This window comes from Echiichthys vipera, assembly GCF_963691815.1.
Source record: "Echiichthys vipera genome assembly, chromosome: 5".
NCBI classification, from domain to species: domain Eukaryota; kingdom Metazoa; phylum Chordata; class Actinopteri; order Perciformes; family Trachinidae; genus Echiichthys; species Echiichthys vipera.
In genome coordinates this window covers 28229195-28243055 of record NC_139830.1, presented here as the reverse complement: position 1 = coordinate 28243055, position 13861 = coordinate 28229195, and the positions used below count along the sequence as shown (strand labels likewise).

General features: G+C 42.4%; 1 protein-coding gene across 11 annotated transcripts in view; it reads right to left on the bottom strand.

The window, feature by feature from the left end:
* Window positions 1–13861, bottom strand: part of phldb1b (pleckstrin homology-like domain, family B, member 1b) — a 97085-nt gene that overhangs the window by 80309 nt on the left and 2915 nt on the right. For 10 of the 11 annotated variants that reach the window (XM_083913742.1, XM_083913734.1, XM_083913738.1 and 7 more), the window contains exons 3-4: window positions 10952–11075; window positions 8921–9091 (exon numbers count right to left, since the gene is read on the bottom strand). In XM_083913742.1, the coding sequence (XP_083769868.1) occupies window positions 8921–9091; window positions 10952–11075 (295 nt within the window). Of the gene's footprint in view, window positions 1–3953; window positions 4337–8920; window positions 9092–10951; window positions 11076–13861 lie in introns of those variants that run through there. The other variant, XM_083913735.1, reaches the window with a different exon arrangement.

The following is a 13861-nucleotide window of genomic DNA, read 5'->3' as shown; positions in this document are numbered from 1 at the left end:
CAGGGGTAAAAAATTGGAACACAAGCACAGTTTCCTTCAACAGACTACAGCACAGTTGCTCAGTCTCAGACATGTTGAGATCATAGCAACAATCTCACAGAAAAAAATGGCCTGATTGAGGAATGCAAAGTCTATGTGTGCTACATTAGGGGTTAAAGAACACAACATGATGTCACACAAACCATAAGTCAGTGTGTTTCCATGCACAGCAGTAACCTGAAAATGGCCTTAACCCAGTTAAGGGAATAATCAGGTTATTGAAGTTCCCCTCGTATACATGAGCAGGGGTTAAATGAGAAAATGACGGAGTATCTCTTCCTCCAGTACAGTAGGCAGAGCTCCACCAACATAAAGCTGGACTGATTCAGCTTTTTTTCCGGTTCACCTTTGTCAAAATCACAAACGGCCGACTTTTGGACAGACTTACGACCGAAACAGGTCTTCTTGATAGTGATGTTAATTGCTGTTGTGAAGTCCTCCCTCGGTTTAAAGGTAACGCTCTATTGTTGTTGTTTTTTTCAAATTCTTTCGGTGCCTTTGCTTCCTGGTTTATTCTTTTTCCGGGTCAAAAGCCACCACCGCGAGGGGGGAGCATGTGCAGACGAGAAACCCCACAGTAACTTGAGAAAGCTGTTTACATGTGCGAATACTCTGGGAACTGAAGGAGTTATCTAGGTCTTTAAACCGAGGTATGAGAACTCCGATTTTACCCAGGGTACAGTGTTTACATGGTGTTTGAGAAACCTGGGTATAACCTTAACCCGATTATAATCTGGGTTATAAACTGCATGTAAACGTGGTGAGTGACACTCCAACCATCAGACATCACTGCGGGAAATCGCCTGAGCTGCCGGCAACTATGTGAGTGATGCCTTAAAGCAGAACTCAAGCATGTAGACCTACTTCCGTAAAGATGTGGGACTCACATGAGACCTTTTTAAAAAAAGTTTTAAAAAATAGAAGTAGCAGAATCCTGACTTTTAGACCCATAATAAGAGTCAAGCTTTCAAAAACCATGAAACCTACATTTCCCATAATGCAACCGGTTATATCTTTCAATAAGCTCCCCTCAGAGCCACAGGAGACATCATACACCTATCTTCACAGTGTGAGTGGTTCTCCTCCAGACGAGTACACTGAACTTCATGTGTAAGTGTGTCAAAGTACCCCTTTAAAACACTTCATCACATCCCACCGCTCGCTGCATCCACATTACAGACCAGACGCAGTCTCCAGCAGGCTGTCAGCTGCTGTCTCCAGTGGGCGCTCATCACAGCAACGTGTCAGAGGCTGGTTATCGCTTGTCCGAACAGATGTTCTCTGCCCCCGCATCCCCTTCCCTCCCTCTCCCCCTTTTGTCTGAACAACTAAAGCCAATCCCCTGCTGTTAAACATGCTCCCAGAGGCAGATGGCTGCAGGCCTGCGCGTCAATAAATATTAAACCAAACTATGTGATCTACATGTGGATTAGAGGTGGGCTGTTGCTCAAAGTGGCCTAACTTGTATATAGCAAACAGGCAGTGATTTTCGAACACAGCCATGGTCCCTGCTTCTAATCCAGCAAGAGCCCTGTATTGCTTGTCCCCCTCCTGCCTTTTGCCCTCAAAAAAAAAATGTAATTAAATTACAGTGTGAAAATGAAGATGTTTCCATTACATGTAAAATGTTAAGGTGCAATATGAGAATTTTGTTACTGAAGTGTCGGATGAATAATAATGATCTTGGTCTTCCTCGACGTAGATTTCTTATGTTGATTGGTCATTTTTTATGCTTTTAAAAGTGGTGCTTTTGCATAATTCTTTTTGGAGACGCTCAGTTTTACAGATCTGTCCATTAAAACAACTAAATAAAAAATAAACGAGTATTAGTCGACTACGGATTTCTTTAAGCGAGGACAGAGTTAACACACATTCTAACATGGTGATTTAGCCATTAGTGTGACAACATGTTGGATATGTGGAACAAAATCACACATATTCTACATGTGAGCTGTACAAGAATGTGAAATAGGGACTGATCCAATATGCTGGATAGATATATACCGCTCTTTCTAAGCAGGTCGAACATCAACCATATGCTCCCGGTCCATATAAAATACTTGATTTTACAGCACTCCATGAAATTATAGTCCCGCAGCAATCCCTGGCATGACTTGAATTGACATACAAATGATACCCTGAGTTTAGATATCAGTAGGCATGTTGGTGAGAGAAAAAGTCTAATCTGAATACATCAGCATTGCCTTAACAATAAATAAATCTTAAATAATTTATCTGGACAACTCAACTTTTGGCTCAGTTGGAAGATAAGACCAAACAGCCAGATGTATTGGCATTTCTGAGGGTGACATGTACTTTAATCTAAATGTGTTAGGAGAAGTAGATGTGTTGTTTTAGTTACTGGTACTGGTACCTGCTGGTAATCCAATATGGTAAGCAGCAGTGTGAACACAACCCTGGTCTGCTCAAGGCACCGGTATTTGATGTGTTTAACCACAGCCTCATTTGGACACATTGCCTTGACCTCGGTGTAGGCAGAGGATGTACGGTCAAAGACTATGTCAACAACAACACGCAGGAACCCTCACACTGACCCGGCGTATGCACGCCAGCTGCTACCAGCTCTTTCCTCTCTCTCTGTTCTAAGATGCCCCAGTTGTCCCTCACACATGTCTGACCGGTGCTCCTGGCCCGCTGGGACCCCTGTCACATCCACATCAGCCTGATGACTGTTTGCAGAGGGGCTTCTCTCTGACTCCTCACATCCTTTCTTTACAATGGGGTCAACACAATGTGTCAGATGACAGATGTTGAGGAGGTGTGGTGGAGGAGAGAGAATGACCACACTAGTGGAGTAATGTGGTCTGGAACAATGGCTTAGGGAGAAGGGACACTATGGCTGACTGCAGCTTCCGTACAACCTAATAATCTATAGTGATACTCCTCAGATCCATCAAACATGATGAGAACTCATGGACCCAGAGGCCTCTGGATAAGCAGAATGCGTGAAAGGAAAGCTCAATTCTATTCCAGTTACCACCCAGGTTAGGTCACACTGGTAACCAGGAATAGCAGTGTAACAGTAGACAGACACAGTGGGGTCTGGTCACGCCAGGCTGCATGGGGGGTATCTGCAGAGGCAGACTTGTATCTGTTTGGAGTCTATAAACAGAACTCACATGGAGGCAGGGGGAAGTTACAGGGGAGAGAGTGGCTGGAGACAGCAACGTTAGCGCAGGTGTTCATGTTGCAGACCAAACTCCGTCCAAAAGCCTACAAGTTTAAAGTTTCCTTGCATTTAGACAACATGTCGTCCCAAAATGTCTTTATTTTAGCACACAATAATATCAGAAAGGTGTTTCTTAAAAAATCGGCATACATAATAGGTAGAACCTTAATGTTTTTTATTAGTTTGCTATTACGGCTAGCTACCGCCCACCAGGGTGAACTTCAGTGGACAACCAACAGGCAAGACTAGAATAAAAGTATTTATTTTTAAACTTAAGTAAGTAATGTCTGGTGTGTGTCTGCCGAATTAATCATTGACTCATATTAACTCTCGTAAAGCCGTAAGAAATGCTCTATTACATGTGCTTTACCAACATGAAAGCAGAACGTTACATTCATAAGCTTTCTAAACGGAGTCTGGCAAAAGTGTCCTTTTGACAGAAACAACTCACAAATGAACGGGAGCAATGCGAGAGGTATTTTCCACATTAGCAACCAGTAGCTATGTGAAGTATGTGACCGGCTAGTCACACAACTAGCCTCTGAGAAGCACTTTGACTCGGTTTAAGTCAACGTTAGCCTGCTCCAGTGCTTGTCTCCCCTCAGTCCGTTACTCCACACACCGGCTTCTACTAATTACAAGCCCGGCAAGTGCGGACGGCGAACACCGCAGTCACCGACTTGAAAGCACCTTGTAACAACACAGTGAAGACAAACCGACTTACTTTAACTCCGGTGAATGAAAGCGCTCTCTCCCTCCGCTGTTGTCATCGCCTCTGCTCCTTTAAATACAGCCACGTGTTTCTCTCCGTTTCACAGAATTATTGAGGAACAACAGGAGCGTTTATGGGCTTTTGTCCCGGCGCTCTTTTGTCATGGTAATCCCGAAAGCCCATAGACTCTAATATATGCCGCAGATACGTGGAGGTTCACAAAAGGAGCTGTCTGCCTGGCCGCTTGTTAAAGCACGGGTTCATCCGCTGATGCGTCGCTGTATCCCGGGTCATTCAAACCGGTGCGGGAGTTTACAGTCATTGTAATCTCTGCCCAGTGTCTCCGTCCCCGCTGTTCACGGATAGTAAAGGAGCTATGTCATACTGCCGGGGCTCCTGTGAAGAAACAGCCGGCTCACAGTCATCTCTCAGCCCGCGGAGAGAGTCGGGGCTGTCAGAGTGCAAGGAGGACTGGGAGAGAGAGCAGAGACGAGGAGGAGGAGGAGGAGGAGGAGGGAAAGAAGGTGGAGATCCTGAGGCAGAGCTGTGCAATGATAGAGAGAGAGAAAAAAAAAGGGAGGGGGGTCTCAGGACCAAGGGAGGGCGCACACATCTCAATCCACAATGGAGGAACCAAACTGATCAATAAGAGTTATTGATTTATTGCTCATGATAATGTCAGACTGTGGCCTGAATTGAGTCTATGTTGTTTTGGCAACGTCCGCTGGGGTTTAAACCAGGGTTTGAGCTGTCCTGATTGTAAGGGAGCCGCAGACAGAGCCTGCCAAGGTGTGTGTGTTTGTGTGTGTCATATCCTATTTATTACTAGGCTATATAAAAGAACAAAGGTGAAGTATTACCACACATGTATTTGAAAGCCATAAAAATACACATTTAAGGGAGTATTCACGATAAGTGCTCCCTTGGGGCACATCAGCCTCTGCAATAAATAGTGTGTGTGTGTGTGTGTGTGTGTGAGTGTGTGTGTGTGCGCGTGTGCGTGTGTGCGTGTGTGTGTGTGTGTGCGTGTGTGTGTAGCATCATTTTCTTGGTTATGCTATATCTGTCTGTGCCACTGACCTTTAATATAGTTAATGTGTTCCTACTGAAACAACAAACATGCAGTGTAAACAACCAAGCTGGGATCTGAAATAGCAGGGGCTGCATGAGGTCAGTGGTGGAGGAAGTATTCATTAAAGTAGATAAATGATTGGGCAAAGAAGTGTCAAAAGTAATGTGCTCATGCTGTGTAAAAAAGGCCCCTGGGAATGGGATATGTACAGTATATAATATCTCAGGATTATTATCACTGATGGGTCAATGTGTAAATCACATTTTACAGCTACAGAGTGTGGAGCTGAGCCAAACGTGTGTTTTATAAGCAGCAAAGTAACTGGTACAGTAACTAGTAAACAAGTACAACTTTTCTCTCTGAAATGTGGTGGAGAATAAGTATAAATATGAATATAATTCAATAGAAATAACCTAGAAGTGTCTAAGATCTAAGTGTGTCTGGTAAATATTGGATTTAAGTACAGTAATTGGCCAATTCTGCATTATTATCGTTAGATACAACTGAAAGAATAATGTAACTTGTTGTATAGAGGTAGGCAGAAAGTCAAACTTGTTATCTAGTCTGTTAAAGGAGCACTCCAGTGATTAATGATACAACTTTTGCATTGCACTTGGAATGACAAGAGACAGATTTCAATCAGAATCGGTTAAATCAAAGCAACAGTGGCTGAGAGATCCTGATCTTTGGGTTCGTTTGGGTTGAGCTCCAAAACCCTGCATTTCCCATGATGCAACTCAATATCGTATGTCCTCAGACCGTCCCCGCCCACTAAATACTTAAATACAAATCAAGTTGGTATCACTTTCTGTAAGGAAGTTTCCTGTCTCCAAGCCCAAATTGATAGCACTCTGATGATGTCACTATGACATCATCAGGGTTGCTCTTCCTGTGGGACTAGTAACAGAATTTGATGTGTAAAACTGGTGGAGAGCACCTTTTAACCTTATGAATTATTGCAAAAGAATCATTGGGTTTCAATATTTTTGAGTACCTCATACCCACAGTGTACGTGTGCAAGAAATTCTACTTAGCATTGTCAAATACTTGGTACCAGTTATGTCATCGGTTATTACTGTGCTCACAGTGTAAATATAGTAATAATAATAATAATAATAATAACTTTATTTGTAAAGCACCTTTAAAAACTGCAGTTTACAAAGTGCTTTGACAGTGCAAATCAAAATACACACATATATATACTGTGTATATATATATATATATATATATATATATATATATATATATATATATATATATATAGGGTGTTACATACACAGTGTAAACAAAACGACTACTACTACTACTAATAATAATAATAATAATAGTGACATCCAGTAGGGTACAACATAACCATATTTACACATCATTGTATAGAAAGAAGGGACATCAATAATGGACAAAGAAAATATTAATAGCTTAAGGTGCTTGCAAGATAAAAAGACAATAAAAAGACGATATCACAAGAAGACATGTCTATAACAATGAGTTTTAGGACGAGCTAAGAGTTTTAAATGGGTTGAGAAGTCTTAATGTCCTCCTCAGTTAATACTGAGGCTTCCCTCTTGCCCTTGTGCTCCCTCTGATAGGCTGAATCAAGCCGACCAACCTTTATCCCTTTAAAACGCCAGCTCATCCTGCTTTGAACAAACTGGCTTAGTTTGTACATGCCCTTTCATTGTTAGGATTCCCCTCCATCGGCTCTTCTGATTCATGTCATAAATCCGAGCAGATTACAGATTGAGCGCATCATTTTGTAACAACACCGACTTGTTGCTGCTTGACGTTCTCTGAACTGTAACACTGACAAAGCCACCACTACAGTGTTTATTTTCAAAGTCAGACAGCATTAACAAACCTGGGACACACATCAGCATCTAGTCATAGCTTACTATGAGTGGACTCCTTCCTGTGTCCTGTATGGGGAAGATTTAAGTGCACTGCAATGTATTACTCATATCATACATAACTCATGGGCGTGGTGAGTGAAATGTTGTGTAACAAGTCATGTCTGATCCACTTCCTGCTGTAAAATTAGATCTGCATCAGCTTGCATTAACACTAAAGGAAGCGATACCGCCTTGTCAACAGTCAACGTTCATGCTCTCCCCACTATCATCCCGACTCCTCCAGGACGCTGACAGTGAACTCTGGGTTACCCTCAAACCTGAAACCCCCTCTGGGGCCAAAGTCGGATCTGTCTGGGGTAGAGGGCCAGTATAAATAGCCCGCGTCCCCGCTCAGGTTACCCAGCCAGAGTCCAGGTTGAAATACCAAAAGACAACATGCGTGTTCTTACACCCCAAAGTCATGCACAGCACTGGCTACTGTACACAGAGAGAAGCATTTATAAGAGAGTGATATTAGTCAGTGAAGCGTGTGCTGCGGAGGTGAAACTCCGTCTGAGGATGAGAAATAACTCTACTGTGTGTGATTACACAGCAGAGGAGAGGGGCGTTCACACACGGGGAGTAATGATAAATACTGTCCCTTTACCTCGTTCTCATATCACACTCTGCTCCCTCTGAGGATCTGAGGTAAACTTCTAGCCATTTCTATGACTACATGAAAATAGTTCAATAGTGTACAGTTGTAATTCCTCTAAGCAGCACTGGGCAGTATTATGATGCAAATGTTTAGCTCACCTACCTAACTGAAACCAGAAAACAAAGCTGCCCATTCAAGGTATAACCCAAAGGGGTGCCTTCAATACCTACCAGTAGGTTCAGAAAGCAGTGATCATCTATTCACATGGTAACCGTTGATGTTGGAACGCCTTTGGCCTTTTGAACTTTTTAATGGTCTGGGAATCGCATTGTGAATTCAAACAAAACAGACATTTCTTGGTTAGGTTTGGGCAATAAAAATACTTGCCACCTTATAAACGACGTTATCAGTAGACGTTAGATTACTTGCTAATGTTAGCGCACTGAGACCTAGAGCTCAGCACACAGCCCTAAAGACCCATGATGATTGTGCCATGTCCCGAGATCTGTGGGTAAAATGTTAAGAACGATAGTCAAAACTATTCTTTTCTGTCGCTTCTGAAAGTGTGAAGGTTTCACACGAAGCCTTTCTTTTGTCCTTCAGCTCAGACTTCTCATTAAGCTTTGAACCAACCAGGTCCCATCCCTACCCCTCTAAAAACTAACATCTAAAGCAAAGAGCGTCCGAACCAAATCTGCGTTATTCGCCAAATTCAGAGATTTTATCAACTGACTTGACTCCTTTCTAGTACAAAAACGTCAGAATACGCGAGTTCCTTGCAGTGACATTATCTGGCGGCTTTCTACACTGTGGGTTTGTGTTGCTGGTAGACAGATGAGTCTGTCGAGGCGTCCCTTTAACCTCTGCCCTATACCTTTAAAGCAATCTTTTACCTTTAAAATGCCAGTCCTGGGGGATAATTTTAGAAAACCTCTCCACAGCATTCAATCTAAGATTCAGCCAGGCTGCAAATTGAAAATCAATTCATCTCTCTCTCTCTGGTTTCTTCAATATCTTAGCACAGAAAAGCTCACTCGGTTAACTCATTAACACAGGAACCACAGGCTGTTCTTAAATCGATGGCTATTTGAAAGCACAGACTGTGCATTTTATTGAGCAGATGTGCTGGCTCGCCCGCTGCATCACTGACCAGGCAGAAAGCAGATGGACTGATACAGTGTGAGGTCACACACATCAGGTAAAATTACAGCCTGCACATCCTTCAACATCTGCTCACTGATTTCCTCTAATGTTTGTTCTACAGTGGAGAAAATGGAAATCAATATCAAAATAAACTAAATATCTGATTTAAATGTTGATGACAATCTGGTTGCACTTACTCCCAGTAACAGCAGAGAGAGAGAAAGACATCACATACAGCAGAGTGGATCATGGGGCAGGTGTCTGGGTTGATTCCTACCTTGTGACAGGCGCACGGGCTGGTTGACCCGCAGCCCGTCAATAGCACAGAGGTTCCCACAGGGGTGCAGCGTGATGACACCGGATCTGTTCTCGATGTAGCAGTGCTGGGCAGCCACTCCGGGGCCCTGGATGCTGATGTCCATGAGACCATGACCCAGTGTGGTCCGGCCTGGGGAGGGAAGAAGTTAGATTAACATCTGATGTCATGCAGTAAGTGCGGTCACCTCTGATAATATAGACAAGACAAAAAAGCTAATAAGGAGATTGGATAACATTGATTACTGTGGTTTCTTCCCATGAAAATGGCAGCATAACAATGTATTTTTGTTATTTCTAGTTTGATAAATAATCTATTCTACAAACTTTACTACAAAGAGCAGTTATTCTACATGCAGCCCCAACAACCTCCACCAATAAGGAAGGGCAGCCTCTAAATAACCTGAGAGGCAACACGCAGGGTAAAATGCCTGACATATTCTCTGTTGGTCATTACGTAAGCCTATTGCTTTGAGCGCATGGTTATATTTGTGATGGCTGGACAGTCAGAGGACAATGTTCAGAGAGACTTCAGTAAGAAAGTCAGCCTGAAACTCTAAAAGTGAGGAGAACCTTCCCGCCTGGTGGAAATTACACCCTTGAGTAGTTGGAGCAATACTAGTGGTAATGCCCTCCAGGGCCCAGTAAAGTGTCATAGACAACTGTAAAACACACACACACACACACACACACATAGCACACACACATAGCACACACACACACACACACACACACACACACACACACACACACACACACACACACACACACACACACACACACACACACACTATCCTTGCCTGGACACAACCTCTGGAATCTCCCTGCATACCAGCCTGCAGAGGCACAGACAGACAGGAAGACCAGCAGACCCACAGGTACTGACAGACAGACACACAGACAGACAGACAGACAGGCAGACAGGCAGACAGACAGACAGACAGACAGACAGACAGACAAACAGACTAAAGGCCAAAAAGTCACCAGACAGAAACACATGATGACAAAGAGATAGACGAGGTTGGAGGATAGATATAGAGGTGATAAGAGTGCCATGCCACCAGAGATGTGTTTATGTGTGTGTGTGTGTGTGTGTGTGTGTGTGTGTGTGTGTGTGTGTGTGTGTGTGTGTGTGCTTGTGTGTGTGTTGTTTTTGTGGCTTTTGTAAAAGCTAATACATAAATAATAATAATAAGTGTAAATAAACTTTATTTAATAAAGCTAACAACAAAATAAAAATCCAATAATGCAATAAATGTCTGTAAACAATAGTGTGTTATCAATTTCAACAGTGATGGCAGTTTTTAAGCCTTTATTTATTAGATATCACAGACAGGAAGTGTGTGTGTGTGTGTGGGGGGGGGGGGGGGCATGCAGCAAAGGGTCTGGGTTGAACCTGCAGCCGCTGCCTCAAGGACCTTCATCCTCTTACACGGAGTGACTGCTCTAACCACTGTGGCACCGGTCGCCCCAGGCTCTAGGTTTTTTGATACTGATGCTAATTTTACAGGGGAGAAATTCACAGATTACCGTTATGAGGGTGATATTGTGAGCCGGAACAAAAATAGACCCTTTTATGAGGATTGTGCACTAATATGACTACACAAAGGTGCACAGAAGGCTGCCTTCCTAAAAAACATAACTTTATTAAAGAATATTTAACATTATTATACATTATACATACAGTGTAATACAACATCAACAAATTCTACACATGAACACTGAAATAAAGCAAAGGGCCCCAGGTCGGAGTCCTTCAGCCTCTTTACATGGAGCGACTGCTCTAAACACTGTTCCACCGGCCGCCCCCTATTAACCCCTTTTGACTCAAAATGAAAAATGCCAGAGTGATCAGCAATATACATATATATATATAACAGTGTCTTTGAAAGATGATGAAAATAACTACGTGTCTTTTGTGACATGAGTTGTTGCATCTGCGTCATTCTCTGGAGCTAATTGGTGTCGGTGTGATGTGTGGCAGGTGTCTCACCCTCAGGCAGGGGCAGCAGGGTGATGGCTGTGCTCAGTCGTCCACTACCCAGGCTGACCAGGTGGGGGCGCTCTGCCTGGAACTTCAGCCCCTTTCCTGTCTCAATCAGGTCCAGCGGAGTGCTCTAAAAAAAGAGGTCAAAGGTCACAAATAAACTGTAAATTACATTTATGCTCAGTTTTTGGCTCGATGAATGAAGCTTTTTTGTACAGCTCAGATTGAAAACGTGTGAAAATGTGATATACTCATAATCACAGAACGGGATTTGGGCATTCTTAATGAGGGCGCATATAAAAAATTCCCTTTTACTACAATTTTTTAATGTTGAATATTTTTCTTTTACTCTAAAACTCAACAAAATACACGACACAATCTGAACAAGTTGACAAAAATGTATACCAAATAACCTGAAAAACTTACGGAACTCATTCATAGCTACAAATGCTGTAAATGAGTTAGAGCTGAAACCAAACACCTGCTAAAAGCCTCCTCAAAGGAAGCGTCAGTCAGCTCTGCAGACATGGAAACGCTCTGTAATCTACACCTTTCAAAATAAAGAGGTCGCCTCCTCTGTCTCTGTTTGCACAGCGCTGCCAGGGCGATGAACCTAATCAGGGATCATTTCCTGTCCATTAGCAGAACTAATTGGTTGTGCGTGACACAAACAATGTGAATATCAGTATTACAAGAGAGACAACTCGTATTTCTGTCCAGCACAAACTGGAGTTTTACGGCTTCACTAATGCATCCGACCTGCAGAGAGAGACTCTGGGGAGGAGAAGAGCAGTCTGAATGTCTTCACTATGGGAGGTCATTTCCATAGCTGGCTGCTCTGGCTGTTTACATATTCCTCTACACACTGAGGGGTGTGTGTGTGTGTGTGTGTGTGTGTGTGTGTGTGTAGACTCCCCCCTCTCCCCCAGTAGCTCTGCCTAAAGCATCACCGTGTGCTCTCGGCACAGCAAGGGGGGGAAGGGATGTCGCCATAGCAACAGCACTCTGCAATTAAGAAACATGAAGCTCCTGGAGGGCGTTCAACGAGCTAACTTATGATAAGCACTTTTGGGCACAGCGATGGCTGAGCACTAAGACCCATCTTCTTATTGTTAAATGACTGCCAGCGTAGGGGAGACTTCAGCTTAATGTGTTATCTTGTGTTTGGACAGAAGGAAATGAATCGCTTCTCCTGTTGAGTCACATCCATTATTCCAAAAAGAGAGAGAAAAAACATATATTTTGAAAAAAAATATACACCATGTAAGCCCTGGCAGAGTAAAGCCAGTTATTTAAAGTGAGACACTACATGCAAAAACATATTTTTACCGTCAATTTTGAGAAATGGGGGCTATGTTGCTTCCTTAAAATGTAATTCTGGCGTAAAATCATCCCATGGTCTTTTTTGGTACTTACAGTACATACATCAAATAAGCCATCGAGACAGTTTTTTCTTTCGTGTATAAACTATTAACCGAGAAACCTGGGAGGGTTGCTAACAGGAACGAAATCCAAAAGATCCAAAAGGAAGGAGCCCATTTGAATTCCTTTTTAATTGACTTTGGTAATCCACTTGAATGGACTTTACTATGAGAGGAGCTGGTACAGGGGCCAGTAGGTAAGTCTTTAAAACACTTTTTTAATAAACTCTGGGTTCACTAACTACGTTGTTGGTGCTTCGTTTTATGTGTAGCGGACTCTTGTCATCCTACTGCAGAAACACATACATTTTTTTTCAGGTATCTTTTATGTTGTATTTCTGTAACTGTGTTGATGTGTCTGTGTGTAATGCTGCTGTTACACTGCAATTTCCAAGCTTGGGATCAATAAAGTATTTCTATTCTATTCTATTCTATTCAGAGGTTTGCTGTTATTGTGAGCAGTATTAGTGGTTAAAAAAAGTTGTTATTCCTTCACCGTACTGCTCCGAGCTAATCACTGTTAGCAATTCTCCCAGATTCCTCCGTTAATAGTTAATACACGCAAAAAACTTTCTTATTAAAAAGACCATGGGATGATTTTGTGCCAGAATTACACTTCAACACAACCCGAGTCTTCTTTCAGATTAGTGGAAAGAAAACATTTATTTTACTTCACGTTGTCTTATTGCATCTGTAGATTTCTCACTTGCATATTTAAACATGTTTCAATGGTTTGACGGTGATATCTAAGTGTTTACCCTAATCACCTGTAATGTGTTGCAGAATGTCTGAATTTAATCATCCGGATCTTTAAAGGCTGTTTTCTCTCCAGTCTTCACTTCAGCATCACTTACATACACCAAATGTATTCTTATCTATATTTGTTTTACAGAGGATTTTTGTTCATATTTTTTTAAAGCTGCTTCCAGTATTTCTGTTTTGGAAATGTGGTAGTGAGCCACTGTGGAAGTTTCATGGTTATATCTATTAGTTAAAAAATTGACCCTACTCAACTGTTATGTCTCCCCTTAAACTGATCAAAATGTGACCAAATTATAACGTTGTGAGCTGTCAAGCATGGCTTCATTTAATTTGGTGTATATATTTATTTCGACCCTTCTTGGCTGATTTAAAATACATGAAATGTATAAATCTATCAGTGTTGCAGGGCTGTATGAGTATCAAGTGTAGGGTCACAACCCAGAGGTTGAGCAATTTTGCTTCATGGTTAAATGATTTAACAGCTGTTTCAGAATCTTTTATAATTCAGCATCAAATTCAGCACACTGACAGTCGATCATTTCGCTTTCGGTGCTCAGCATGGGAGCTCTGTGCCAGGTGAAGTGTTAAATGAACCCTGGTGGGTGTGGAGTCACTCACTGGCATGGATTTGCATGTTAAAACCTGCTGCGGCTGCGTCTTTTTGTCCTACTTTGGAGCCCTTACGGTTCTTATTTATTTACGATCATTGACTCGGCCTCTCGGCTGCTTAGCT